General features: G+C 44.5%; 1 protein-coding gene across 1 annotated transcript in view; it reads right to left on the reverse strand.

The window, feature by feature from the left end:
* The window catches only part of kcnh2b (potassium voltage-gated channel, subfamily H (eag-related), member 2b), a 350621-nt gene extending 337915 nt beyond the window's left edge, over window positions 1-12706 (reverse strand). The window contains exon 1 of the mRNA XM_072378053.1: window positions 12204-12706. Coding sequence (XP_072234154.1) covers window positions 12204-12279 — 76 coding nt within the window. The 5' untranslated portion in view covers window positions 12280-12706. The remainder of the gene's footprint in view (window positions 1-12203) is intronic.
* Window positions 12707-15133: the final 2427 nt, after the last annotated feature.

Raw genomic sequence — 15133 nt, forward strand, 5'->3', positions numbered from 1 at the left:
CAATCAGAGAATGCTGTAAGACAGAATGCCTTTGTTGTCCCCAAAGAGAAATTAATTTCCACACTCTGTCACTGAGGAACATCAAACAACGTATAAACATCACCAACACTGAGCCACATGAATGCATAATCAAAAACAGAGATTTCACCAACACCAGACACTAAGCAACATATACATACACACACACCAAACAGCCAACACTTGTGACATACTCAGGGGGGCTGGGTCCATAAAGGGCTATTGGAGGAGGTAGTTGAGTGCTGAGATGGCAGATGGGACAAAGCTTTTGTTGAAGCAAGCCCGTCACCATCTCAGAGTCCTGAACCTGCGACCAGACGGCAGCAGTGTGGGTCGTGTGTTATTGTCTGTGCCAGGCGTGTTACTGCTCCGAGGTTGAGCTCGGTGAGGTTGGGTGTGGGATGATTTGTGATTTTGGATGCGGTGTGTGTGATTTTTGTCAGTTTGTTCCTGTTGGTGATGAGAGCATGTAGTAAAAGCAGGGTGAGCAGTACAGTAGGATGGGTTGAATGATGCTGGTGTATAATAGAGACAGAAGGTGGGGGTCAACAGAGAGGGCACGGAGTTTGCGTATGACATGGAGTCTCTGTTGGGTTCTTTTATGGATGTCAGTTATGTGCTGGTCAAATGTCAGATTATTGTCTATGGTGAGTCCAAGGTATTTGAAGTGTCTGACCTGTTCAACTGACTAGTTGTGGGTGGAGGTGGGGATCAGTCCAGAGGGGAGGGTGCCCCCTTGTCTTGGCTACGTTTAGCTCCAAGAAATTGTCATTGCGATGTGGTGATTGAAGAGGGGCTGATACAGTCATTTGTGTAGAGGCTGTAGAGGAAAGGGCTGAGGACACAACCTAGCGGGACTCCGGTGTTGGTAATGATGGTTGATGAGGTGACTGTGCCTATCCTTACAGCTTGTGGTTGAGGTGTTGGTGAGGAAGCTGTGAACCCAACGGATGAGGAGTGGAGGGATGTTGAGGTGGCAGAGTTTCTTGATCATCTGGTGGTGTTGTATAGTGTTAAAGGCCGAGCCGAAGTCTATGAAGAGAATGGATGCGAAGGTACCAGGTGATTCCGGGTGTAGAAGGAGGGGGTTGAGGAGGCATGCTACAGCATCCTCCATCCCCCATCCTCCAGACATTTCATTATGATGGAGGTTAGTGCAACTGGATGGTAGTGATTTGGTTCAGAGGGGTGTGGTTTCTTGGGTACAGGGATGATGGTTGAAGTTTTCCAGATGTTGAGTATGGATGCTGACCTGTATGATTCACAGAAGATGGAATGAAGAAGGAAGGGGGGGGGGGGGGTTGGGGGGGTTGGGGGGGTGTTGAGATGCTGAGATGTTGTCAGGCCTGGGTGCCTTCCCAGTTTTGCACCTACTCAGCTGCTGCTGTACCTCCACTGTGGTGGGGGCATTGAGCAGTTGCTCGCATGTGGCAGAATGATTTTGGGTGTCAAACTGTGTGTAGAAAGAGTTCAAAGTGGCAGCAAAAGTGGTGGGATCTGTGATTGTGGAGTGAGTCTTACTGGGTGATTGACCGGTGAGAATCTTGACTTTATGGAAGGCTTGTTTGGTGTTCATTGTAATGAAGTCCAGCTCCAATCTGTCCTTGTATTTGTGCTTGGTCTTGATGATGTCCATTTTTATATGTCTATTGAGTGAGTTGACAGCAGTCCAATCCTTACGCTGAAAAGCCTTATGCTTTTCCCTCAAGCTGCATTTAATGTGGTAGGTGATCTAGGGTTTGGAGTTGGGATATCTCCTGACAGTTTTGAAAGGGATTGTGCATGAGATACAGAAGTTAATGTAGTCCGTGATCACTGACACCCTGTAGTCCAGATCACCCTGAAAAATGTCCCAGTCTGTGCAACCAAGTGAACCCTGTCGTTGTGTAATGGCGTCCTCCGACCAGAGGGCGGCGCAATGGATGTGTGGCTTGATGCGTTTTAGTTCCGGTTTGTAGTGCGGTAGCAGGAAAATAACATTGTGATCGGAGTAGCCGAGTGGTGGGTGTGCGTGAGCGATAAACGCATCAGAAACCAGATTTAAAGAGATAATTTCATCATCCTTTTCTTCACTGCCATGTGCAGATATGACAGAGGACGGCTACCTAAATTTTACTCCAGTAGAACTTGACTCTCTTGTTGACAGCACTATAGCTTCAATGCCTACAACAGTGGACAATGTTGCCCCTATGAAAAGGAAGGTAATCAGTCAGAAGAGGCTGGCTCCTTGGTATAATTCACAGCTGCTTTAAAGCAGACTGCAAGAAAGCTGGAGAGACAGTGGCGTTCCTCTAATTTAGAAGAGTCTCAATTAGTCTGGAAAGATAGTTTAATAACGTATAAGAAAGCCCTTCGTAAAGCTAGAACTGCTTATTATTCATCATTGATAGGAGATAATAAGAACAATCCCAGATTTCTTTTCAGCGCTGTTGCCAGGCTGACAAAGAGTCCGAGCTCTGTTGAGCCATGTATTCCTTTAACTCTCAGCAGTGATGATTTCATGAAATTCTTTATCAATAAAATTGTTTCTAACAGAGAGAAGATTAATGGAATCCTTCCCACTATTATCACTGATGTATCATCAAGTAGAGCAGCTTTAGATGTATCTTTAGAACCTGAATTGTATTTAGACAGCTTCTGCCCAGTTGATCTTTCTGAGCTAACAACAGCAATAGTCTCTTCTAAACTATCAACTTGTATGTTAGACCCAATCCCAACCAGACTGTCCAAGGAGCTTTTCCCCTTAATCAATACTTCCATATTGGATTTGATCAATCGGTCTTTGTTGACAGGATATGTACCTCAGACTTTTAAGGTTGCTGTAATTAAACCTTTACTTAAAAAACCTACTTTTGATTCAGAAGTGTTGGCTAATTATCGACCTATATCCAATCTCCCTTTTTTGTCTAAAGTTCTTGTTGCAGTTCAACTTTGTGATCATTTACATAGAAATAATCTGTTTGAAGAGTTTCAGTCAGGATTCAGAGTGCATCATAGCACAGAAACAGCACTGGTGAAAGTTACCAATGATCTCCTGTTAGCTCCTGATAGCGGACTTGTTTCTGTGCTTGTCCTGTTGGATCTCAGTGCTGCATTTGATACGATTGATCACAGCATTCTGTTACAGAGACTTGAACATGTTATTGGAATTAAAGGAACTGCATTAGGCTGGTTAAAGTCATATTTATCTGATAGATTCCAGTTTGTTCTTGTAAATGAAGAATCTTCCTCACACACCAGAGTAAGTCATGGAGTTCCTCAGGGTTCTGTGCTTGGACCAATTCTTTTTACTTTGTACATGCTTCCATTAGGTAACATTATCAGACAGCATGGCATAAATTTCCATTGTTATGCTGATGATACTCAGCTGTACTTATCTATGAAACCAGATGAAACCAATAGGTTGGTCAGACTACAAGCCTGTCTTAAAGACATAAAGACCTGGATGACTCAGAACTGTCTGCTTTTAAATTCAGACAAAACTGAAGTTGTTCTCTTTGGACCTGAGTGCTTCAGGGAGAAATTGTCTAGTTATATAGTTACTCTAGATGGTATTTCCTTGGTTCTACAGTGAGGAACCTTTGAGTTATTTTTGACCAGAATTGATCATTTGATGCTCATAAAACTGGTTTCTAGGACTGCCTTCTTTCACCTTCGTAATATTGCTAAAATCAGGAACATCCTGTCTCAGGGTGATGCAGAGAAACTGCTTCATGCATTTGTTACTTCAAGATTGGACTACTGTAACTCTTTATAATTGGGCTGTCCCACATTTCCGAACAGAGCACTTCGCTCCCAAACTGCAGGTTTACTTATTGTTCCCAGAGTTTCTAAAAGTAGAATGGGAGGTAGAGCCTTCAGTTATCAGGCCCCTCTCTTGTGGAATAAGCTGCCGGTAAATGTCCGGGAAGCAGACACCCTTTCCACTTTTAAGATTAGACTTAAAACTTTCCTTTTTGATAAAGCTTATAGTTAGGGATGGCTCAGGTGATCCTGAAACTTCTCCTTACTCCATATTGGTATAGTACAACTACTGAAGCCTTTCTGGAGATATTGATAAACATGGACTGGACAATTTAAGGTAATAAAGAGGTGATGAGTCTGTTATCACTCATTGCCTGTGTTGCTATCTTCCTCTGAGTATGTATTGTTCTACAAAACAGGCCCAGCTAGCAGATGGTCAGGTTGTAGGAACATTGGTTTTGTCAGTAAAGAAATGAAGCAGTGACTTTATATTTAGAAGACTTGTTTGTAATTTTTACAGCATAACTCTAGTTGACTCAGTAAAAGCCAGGAGAGCCTTCTGTCTGCTTCATTAACTCTATGGCGTGATTCATTTGTATCATGGATAACTTACAACCAGATACAATGACTGGTTCGTGAGATGCATCTTTGCAGCTAACAGTTTGCACTTCACTCTGGCCTGTTGAAATGTCCAAAGTGGCTGCCCTTACACCACTTTTGAATGTTCTAATGAAATAAATGTCAACCTTAATTTACAGGATCTAACATTTACCTGACATTTTGATTTTTATGGCATAAGAAATGAAGTAAAAGCTGCAGAAGAAACACTCTCCTGATGCTTTTTACTTCAGCAGTATGGCTACATGCTTATGAGACCTGCATTCACAGTGGGCCATATTCTGTATCTTGTTGTAGACTTGCCTAATAGTGACAGCTCACCTTCTGCAGGGGTTCATCAGCCAGGCCTTTGTTCTCTCATTCAGCTACTTGCGCCTCATATTTCTTGAAGAGGTTACTTTTGCATTGCTACTTTTAGTGTCACTGAGACAGTATAAGCTGTCAAAGGTTACACACACAATTGTCAAACTTGTAATGATTGGATCTGATGGTCAGGTCTTACAAAGGTACGTCACAGCGTTGCTGCCAGCTTAACCTAATGTGAAGCAGGTTGTATATGAAAAAAAAGTTATGAAAGCATGGTGTGCAGATAGTGATTAGAGTCAATCCAGATTAAACCATGTGACTTTCTCTGAGCAGTATAGGAGCACTGTGTATATGTGACAGACTGGTTAAGGCACTAAAGCTTTGTGTGTATGATAGATTACCTCACTGTGTACTCCCACTCCAATTTTATGCGTTTTTTGTACAATTGGTCCGTAATATGTTTTCTAAAGATCCTGGTTATAAATTAATTTTCAAAATTAAGCCACTGGACTATAAAAAGACAAAACTCTTCAAAATTCTTTTTTCCCCTATGTGTTACATTTCATGCTGTGGATGTCTTAGATAAAGAAACTTATAAAGTTCCAGTATATTATCCTTACTAGCTTGAATGATGTCCTTGTTCATTTTTTACTTGGTATGCAGTTTTTAATACAGCAAAGGTTACGTCTGGAAGAATAAAGCTGAAAATCCTCTTACATGTTGTAAAATAGTAATTTATTTATAATCACAACAATGATTCTATTCAGATCTACTTAGTGCAGTGATGTCAATAATCCTTAAACCTCAAATAACTTGTGCATCGACACCGCTGGCAACTTTTACCAGTGTTGCTTTGTGCCAAGTGTGTATTATACAAGTCTTTGAGGGCTTGCTTCAGTAGGTAAGGTCCAAGTTCAGCAATGTTATGTGCCCAAAAAAGGTGGTCAGCTGAATACTTCAGCACACTCTGGGAGCAACTGTATCCATCAACAGATTTTTCTTCTGTGAAGGCATGGGCATTTTCAAAGACGACAATGTCAGGATGCATCAGGCTCAAACTATGCACGAGTGGTTCAGGGAACAGTAGACATCATTTTCATACATGGACTGGCCACCACAGAGTCCAGACTTATTGGAGAAGACTTACGGAGCGGCCAAACTCTCCATCACAAATACAGTATCTTGAAACAAAATTAATGACAGTCTATACAGAAAAAAAGAACTGCATTTCATGCATGTTCTGTTTAGTCTCTAGTTACTGTCAGTCCTCGGTTTTAGATATTCTATTCTTGTTGTTTCCCCTAGATGCCCTCAGTTGTCTTGATCTTGTTCCCTGGTCTCAGTTCACACCTGTCTCCTGGTAATTATTCACCAGTTGTCACTCCACTTATCAGCCTTCCCAGCATTTATAGCCCTTTAGTCACCTCAGATCATTGTTCATATTGTTGGAATCCTGTGGTTCTCAGTTTCTTGTTGTCAGTCCATCAATCAGTGTATCAGTCAGTAAGTCCGTTGGTAACTCATTAGTTCTCTTATTGTAACTTCCTTATATAATTTGCAATCCTGCCTCTGCAGTGCCTTCAGTTTGAATAAATCCATCGTTCATCTTATCACCCGTCTTTGCCTGCTAATCTGGTAGTCCTACGTTTAGGTCCTGGTCTTTTAATATATTGTGTGGTGTTACCATCCACATCAACCCTGACAGAACTGAGTTTCTTCAAAGTGCTGTCATGGCCGCTCACCCATGAAGACTCCCTTGTGTTTCTCAGTTTGCCCTTCCCTGTGCATTCAGTGCCCCATATGAGTCTGTGTTTGTCTGTTTCCATGTTTTTTTTACCAAGGCAGCTCCTACACTGGTTTGTCTTTAATTCCTCAACTAGCTAGACTAGAAGAGAGTGTATCAATACACTCTCTTGTCCATGACTATCGTGTTCCAGTAGTGCACTTCTCAACAGGCTTGGATTAACAACGTTTGTATAGTGGTATTGTTAACAAGGCACAATACCATCATAACAACCTGCCAGACCGAGAATTTTAATAAAGACATGATGCTCACAACTGAAAAGCTGTACAACCAGAAACACGGCAGACGTGAAGGACAGCTTTCCCAATGATATCAAGACAAGAAAGCCCCTCACAATGCACGGAGGGTTTCACCCCAAGTCCAGCACCCTGAGACTGTGCTCTAAGCAGAATGAGGGAGGCGAAGGGTCAATGAGAGTCAGAGCCACTATCCAGTGATGAACTGCTGCTTGAGTGCCTTGAGCAGCTGATACCCACGGAAGGGGGGGGGGGTCTAACTTTGACTGTCTACTGTGGAAGATCTTATCTAGTTGCACATGCTGCAAACACTGACTGGACAGTCAAACCTGATAGCAGTCTCTGAGGGAGCCAGTTAAGAGTTCTACCACAAGCTTTTCTGCCTTTTTTTTAAGTATGCGTGTGTGTGCGTGCAAATGTGTGTGTGTGTGGTTGGAGGGATGCTCATGAGGGTGGGTGTTGTGTGGGTGAAGTACTTAGTGGGGTAGTTGCAATGGTGATAAAGTATTCAGCTGCACAATGGGAACATCCTCCCTCGAGGATGGTGGCTTCAAGGCTTATAATTGGTCAGTCTTCTCTGAGGATCATCAAACAGACTTCACATAACCCGAAAGGTTGCTATGACATCACATTGAGGTCAAAGGAGTTGCTGCTTGCTAAAAAAGGCCCACAGACTGTCTAATCTGTGTAGAGTAGCGTGGATTTCAAACATGTGGATCACAGTACAGTGAACGGAGACAGATACATGCACAGAGGATCAGTGTACAGTAAGCAGAGACGGGTTTTAGAGAAGGCTCTGAACTTGATGTATATAACAGGTATGACACACCTGTGCTGGAAACTACGAGGGCTAAATTTACACACGTGTTTGCAGAATGTTTCCAGTCTACTTCTACATTAAGTTTTTTCTTTTACAATGCGATATCAAGTTACTGTCAATGTTTTATTCAACATAAAGAAGGCAGAGCAAACAAAAAACTAGATAAGTTTGCCCCTCCATGCATGATGCATTCTCTGTCAAGGCCACTTGCAAATGAGCACATATTCAAACAAATGGCCAGTCAATGCAACCTCAGAATAAAGCAGCAGAGGGAAGCAAGGGTTTTAAAAGGATGTGATCCTCTCCTGTAATGCTGGACAGGCCATGATGGAACAACAGCTGAAATGAGTGGTGCTTCTGACGCGTCAGGCCTGAGGCGCGGCACTCCTCTCACAACATGACAGCGATTCAAACACTATACAACCAGTAATCAAACATTTAAGAACGAATACTGTCCTGACAGTGATCACCTCTATTCCTCTAAATGCAAATATCATGCTCCTAGTATTCTTCTTCATAAATACTCTCTAAACAAGAGCTGCTCGTGTCTAAAAGTCCAGTAATCATCTGCACCCTCGAAACCCATGTCTAACAGCTGCTGTGCACCCCTGCAGACTCCTGTCCCCTGGCTGATTCATGGTGCCGCTTGTTTCATTGTCATTCCAGTTGTTCTTAACTTGAAGCTTTGTTTCTTTAGAGATGGTGGAGATCAAGTTTAGGCTTTTAATCAGTTGGACTATGCTTGTATTACAATGAGCTGGATTGTAATTGGCTTGAGTTGGACTGTATCTGTGAAGCATTGAGATGACGTTTGTTGTGATTTAGCGCATTATAAATAAAACTAAACCGAATTAAATCATTTCTCACCATCTGTATACCATGTTGAGTGATTCGTGAAAAAAGGATATATTGGTTATTTGGAAGGTCAATTTATCAGACACATTGATATGAGAATCTTAAATGAACGTTAAAATCAGTTCTTGAATTCAACTGGAGGACAAGTACAATTCATACTATTTTTCTTTGTGTTGACAACTGGACAAAATGTATTGGCATTTCAGGACAAATAAAAAAAACTAATCGGTACTTCTAAGTAGGCTTATATCAGGTGGAGAAAAGCAATTGATGCTATAACTGATGAGAATATTTACCCTGAGGAAGAGGGAAATGGGTGGATAACCTTTATCCACTTGTCTTCACCATTTCATTGACTTAATTTTAAAATCAAAGGCCTACTGTCATATTTCATTCTGAATTTTCACAACACTACATATAATGCTGTGTAGTGCAAGTCTTTTTTTAAGTAAAATATTCTGTACATAAGGGGATTTTTGTTTTCTTTTGGAGTGCTACGTATCTTAAGACCAAATAAGATCAAGAGCAGACTCCTCCTCTTATGAATTTAAATACAACACATTGTTATTTTAGAAATTAGAACTCAGAGTGGGTGGATTAAATCATATCTATGTGTTTATTATTATCCAAATTATCCAAACATGAGCACTACATATTCAAGCTGTCACAACAGCATTTTAAACCTGTCCCATCTTGGAAACTAAACAGCCCCCAACATGCTCGCTCATCCTTGAAGGCTGCTTCACCTCCGGCGTGGAAACACACCAGACGCCGTGACATTTACACCAGTTTTCTCAACTATGGAAAACTTGAGGATGGAGCTCAAGTTTCAGTGATTTGGAGTGCAGGGGTTAGTTTGAATTTAGAGGCAAGTATGGGAAGATCAGTCGAGGACTGAAGGAAATGCTCAGTGGTGTCTGCAATCTTTCTGTTCCGGCTCAGTAAAAAGTCAGTTTTGTTCTGTTTAAACTCCCAGCGCTTCTAACTTCCAACAATCTGCCATGAGTTAGGATGTTTTAGACAGCCGTTTGAGTCCACTGACACTGTTCCTTCAGTTCATTACACACAATTCATAGACACCATCACACATTATCATCAGCAGGCATCGTTAGACTGACGAAAGGCCTCCAGCAGTCAACAGAAAATGACTGCAAGCATGAGCCAGTGAAAGCATCAAAGTCAAAATTTTTGCTTCTCTCGTGTCAGTGTCAGTGACCAAGCCACATAAAAGCTGCAACCTTCTGGCTGAGTTCAGCGAAAATGCATTGAATTGAAGTGGATAACTTAGAGAGAAACCTGCAGCTTGTTATCAGTAGAGAGCTCAGAAACCAGCTTCTGTGATAGCACAAAGGTGACATCTGTGGAAGCCTCATTGATGCCGATAAGGATAAAAGAGCAACGTGTGCTTGAGTATTTAGGATTACAATGTTTTGGATGACTGAAAATCCACCACAACATGCAATGTCAAATCACATTCTGCTCATATTATAGCAGGATTGCTCAGTGAAAGATTCCTGAGGCTAAACTCAAGAAGCCGCTCTCCTCACTTCCCAAACAAATGACAGTTTTAACATTTGATATTGGTCAACTTTTTTTTAGAAACATGGTTGCAGATAACGGTCCTGAGTCTGCTGCCAGCAGAACAAACTGCCGGTGCTGTAAAGAGACGCTGAAGACCCGAGTCAGCACAGCTCCAGTGAGCAGTAGAAAACAGAGTTATCTCTACTTATCAGGATGGAAAAAATAAGTACAGCTTGACTAATGTCATCATTCACCAGGACTGCACTTGCGTGGAGTTGCTTTTTAGCCCCTTGGCCTTAGGAAACAGGCTGCACTCTTCCACTGAATTCACCTTTAATGCCTTGTTTGAGACTCTGTGATGAAAGCAGGGAGACTTCACAGAATGCTGCTGATCAGTGTTGTGAACTGTGGGGTATCTGATCCCTGGTTGAAAGCAGAATGCACAGAGGGGGGCCCTCAAGAATTTAGCACAATGTCCCGAGATTGCATGATTCAGCTTGACTGTGAAAAGCTGTAATTGATGTACTGTTAATGCTCCACTTTTCCACTTACACTACAACCCTCATCTTCCTCCTTCTTCATCAGCCCTGAGGTGACATCATGGAAGAAAGTGCTGTTGGTGACTGATGAAACACGTTCAGAGATGGAAACAGACACGATGGATTAGCATCTGTGAAAACGCTGTAAAGATGGATTACTTCTCTGTGCACTGACATGTGGACATCTTTGGATTTCTACTGTAAAATAAGCAGCTCAAATATTATTTGTCCTGTAGCTTTCAACCCACTGGGGAAAATGAATGAGCTATTAATCATTTTGTCAGAGCAAAGAAAACTGTATACATATAGAAAAAAATAATTTAGTGAAGTGTCCAAAAGGTAAAAAACATATTCCACCATAAACCAGGAGCGGAGTGGCCATCGGGACGACTGGGACTTTTCCCGTTTGACCGGCCGGGCAACGAGCTCCAGAGAAGCAGCCTGCACGGACTGCCCTGCCCTGCACGGACTGCCCTGCACGGACTGCCCTGCCCTGCACGGACTGCCCTGCCCTGCCCTGCACGGACTGCCCTGCCCTGCCCTGCCCTGCCCTGCCCTGCCCTGCCCTGCCCTGCCCTGCCCTGCCCTGCCCTGCACGGACTGCCCTGCCCTGCCCTGCACGGACTGCCCTGCACGGACTGCCCTGCACGGACTGCCCTGCACGGACTGCCCTGCACGGACTGCCCTGCACGGACTGCCCTGCACGGACTGCCCTGCACGGACTGCCCTGCACGGACTGCCCTGCCCTGCACGGACTGCCCTGCACGGACGGACTGCCCTGCACGGACTGCCCTGCAAAGCCGTGTGAAGTTCATCACCGTAATCCAGCCTGCTCATTTGTCTTTATCTTGCTCCAATTCTTTTTATTCAGAAGTTACATAACTTTCATGACCACAAATATAAAGTGGCCAGCGACTTAATTAGTTTTAATGTTCATAAATGAATGTAGAATGGTCGGAGCAAAGCCTCATGGGAAATGGGACCTGCATCTATCCAATGAACGTAGAGAGCTGAATGAGCGGCTGTCAGGGAGAGAAAGCGGGCTGAAAGTAGCGCGTTACAGAACAGTCGAAGAGGAATCGGATTTGCGTGTTAGTTTTACACCTGATGGAGGGAGAGAGGAGAAAGGAGGGGTCGAAAAGGCCAGAATGAAGAAGAAGCGGATGCTGGAGGAGAGTGCATCAGAATGGTCAAAAATGACGGATTTACTCGCCAACAACTGGTGATGTAGGTGAGCTGACAGCACGTTGCTGCGAATTAGCAGAGCATTGGAGCTGAGTTCTTAGTACATTTGTTTGAGTGGTTGATATGTGGGAGGTGGAGGGCAGGGGGTGGGTTGGGCCAGCTGCGGGCTCCTTGTGGCCGGAGTGGGCCGGGCAGTCACAGTGGTCCCGGTGTGTCCCACTCCGCCCCTGGACAAACTCATCATAGAAAATAACATTGCGTCGTAACATTAAAAAGCCTAAAAGCATCGTTTCCATTTGGAAGCTGTTCGTGTTGTGGAAACTTCTGGTAAATTCTCTTTGTCTTTGACTCGACCAGGTTTCTGTTCAAACATCTTTTATTCATCCCAGATGTTAAGCTGGGTGACTTGTCAGAACCGGGGCTAATTCCAGCATGTCAGCTGAAAGCCTACGTTATTAAAATAGTATTTTTAATGAAATCGATTAGCAAATAAATGAATCTTCACAGTAAAGCTTCAGTGTGTGTTGGCTAAACGATCTTAATGACGAAAAACTTACATTGACTGTCAAATTTCCTGATGATAGTATCCAGGAAGGTGTTCTGAGGAGCCACATGGCCCCTGCGGACCGGCATCTCGATGCTGTTGACTCTGGACTTAGAGAGACTTGGAGGGACTTGTATCACACCGAGGCTGCGTTGCCAACTCCCACAGCCGAGCGCACGACCTCACTGCTCGCCACGTATGGATGTTCAGCTGTGGCGGGTTCGGTGGCAATAAGCTGGGAGCCAAAGTTTCGCCAAGGAGGTAGTTCAGACCGGCAGTGGTTGACAGATGGACCCCCCGGAGCCTCGATATTTCCCGCAGCTTTCACACTCCGTGGGGCACAGCAGAGCTGCCATCCTCCGCGACAGCCCGCTCCTGGGAGGTGGACTGAGCGAGTTTTCCGATGACTGGTGTACAAGTCATAGTTGTGTCTGCGTGTCTCCTATTCCAGCTCCTCTGTGTGCCTCCGGATCTTCGTGTATGACTGCAGAGGAAGACAAGACAGGGATGATTGAAAGAAAGCTGCTGCGCGCAGAGCTGGGTCTTGGATCGCAGACTGATATTTGAGGTGTTTTCTGTGTCTCTCCTCCTCCTTCTCGCTGTGCGCGCTGCCGGATGACTTCAGCTTCACCGGCGTTTTGCTGCGCCTTATTAACCCTTTATTCATCAGGAGAGGACGGCCAGAGACACATGCGCTCTCACTTCTCCTCACGCCACTCATTCATCACAGAAACACAGAAAATGACGCTCTATGTTCCTGAACACCGGGCCGGATTATTCAGAAATCTTCAAATCATTCATCTGTCACTAAAGCAGGAAGCACACGCCCTTAGAGAGACCTGCCACCGTCTGCAGGTGCAGTTGAAGGTCTGTCGGATAAGAGAGAACATGCTTTGTTCAACATCTCCAATTCACCGCGTGCACACACACGTGTGCGCGCGCACCTACTCTGACAGGCGCCTTTACCTTTTTGCACACACAGCTCCTCTCCCTGTTGCCATTGCAGGGCTCTGCTCTGTGGTAAACTACTCGATGCCCTGAAGTGAAAATGTACCTGTGATGAAGTGCAGCTCCTCCTCAGCTGGATCTCAGCTGCTCCTGGATCAGTGGACGCGGTTCTGATCGGGTTTTGTTGCGCCTCAGGTCGGATGGGGATTCACCACTTGGGCTGCTCAGCTACGTCACCGCGAAGGGATTCCCTCCTTTTGTCAAGTCGGGATGACGCCTTCATGAAATGTCGGATTTTGTGGGTTTTAATGACGTGCATATGGACACATACACGCATTTTCTTGTCAATGCATGGACGATCTGCAGGCATTAACCGGCTATATGTTCGTTATGCAACACGTGTAGAAATGGTGTGTGTGTGTGTGTGTGTGTGTGTGTGTGTGAGAAACCTATTCTGGCTAATTAAAATCTAAAATCACCATACATTAAACACATGAAAGTACAGCATGTGACGTATTAGCGCTAAACATGGAATTATAATCACATTACCGGAAATTGATACACCAAATAACCAAAACTGATGGGGGGCCGTTTTACTGGCGATTGAGATGAAACAAATCTAAAAATACGCGGTTGCAGTTATTGTATCATGTCAGGTTAGCTGGTGACTCTAAACCGTCTGTAGGAGTGTGTGGGAGCGTGTTTGTGTCTGTGTGGCCCTGTGATGGACTGCAGACCTTTTCCAGGGTGACCCGCTTCTGGCCCAGTGACAGCTGGGGTAGGCTGGAGATAAATGTATGTGTATGTATAGTTTTAAAGTACTTATTTCCTATACGGATTGGGGTTGTATTGGGGTTTGGATGAATGGAGTACCCATAATTGCGATCTAAAATGCTATAACGTTGTTGGTTCAGTTTTGTAATCATAGTTGTTCCCTTCTTGTTAATTGTGGTTAGATTGATATGTTAGATATTTCTGATGTTGTTAGGATAGTACCATGAGTTAGAATTGTATTCATTTTCATCACTTACCTATTCTGCATGTTTTTAGACAGATGGGCTATCTGGTCAAAGGTGTGTTACCACAGAAAGCTACTCTCTTTTCCATGATGCCTTTCTGGTGGATCTGAGTGATAATCATCATCATGTACATAACATGTGTTTTTGAGACTTAATCAACAGTAAAATAGATCAATAATAAATTATCATTAAGTTTAAAAAAATGCCTCAGACAGACTGTAGATATTTGTTTTACAAAGTTGATGAGTGTTTTGTCATTTTCTTTTTACTGTACTTGAAGGTATCAGCGGCCAAAGCCCTTTTACAACTTCCCCACACCAGCAACAGCGGCGAGTCTCACCAGCAACAGCGGCGAGTCTCACCAGCAACAGCGGCGAGTCTCACCAGCAACAGCGGCGAGTCACATCAGCAACAGCGGCGAGTCTCACCAGCAACAGCGGCGAGTCTCACCAGCAACAGCGGCGAGTCTCACCAGCAACAGCGGTGAGTCACATCAGCAACAGCGGCGAGTCACACCAGCAACAGCGGCGAGTCTCACCAGCAACAGTGGCGAGTCTCACCAGCAACAGCGGCGAGTAACATCAGCAACAGCGGCGAGTCTCACCAGCAACAGCGGTGAGTCACATCAGCAACAGCGGCGAGTCACACCAGCAACAGCGGCGAGTCTCACCAGCAACAGTGGCGAGTCTCACCAGCAACAGCGGCGAGTCACATCAGCAACAGCGGCGAGTCTCACCAGCAACAGCGGCGAGTCACATCAGCAACAGCGGCGAGTCTCACCAGCAACAGCGGCGAGTCACATCAGCAACAGCGGCGATTCTCAACAGCAACAGCGGCGAGTCACACCAGCAACAGCGGCGAGTCACACCAGCAACAGCGGCGAGTCACACCAGCAACAGCGGCGAGTCTCACCAGCAACAGCGGCGAGTCACACCAGCAACAGCGGCGAGTCACATCAGCAACAGCGGCGAGTCTC

This window comes from Leuresthes tenuis, unplaced genomic scaffold, assembly GCF_036924035.1.
Source record: "Leuresthes tenuis unplaced genomic scaffold, fLeuTen1.0.hap1 SCAF_24, whole genome shotgun sequence".
In the NCBI taxonomy this organism is placed as follows: domain Eukaryota; kingdom Metazoa; phylum Chordata; class Actinopteri; order Atheriniformes; family Atherinopsidae; genus Leuresthes; species Leuresthes tenuis.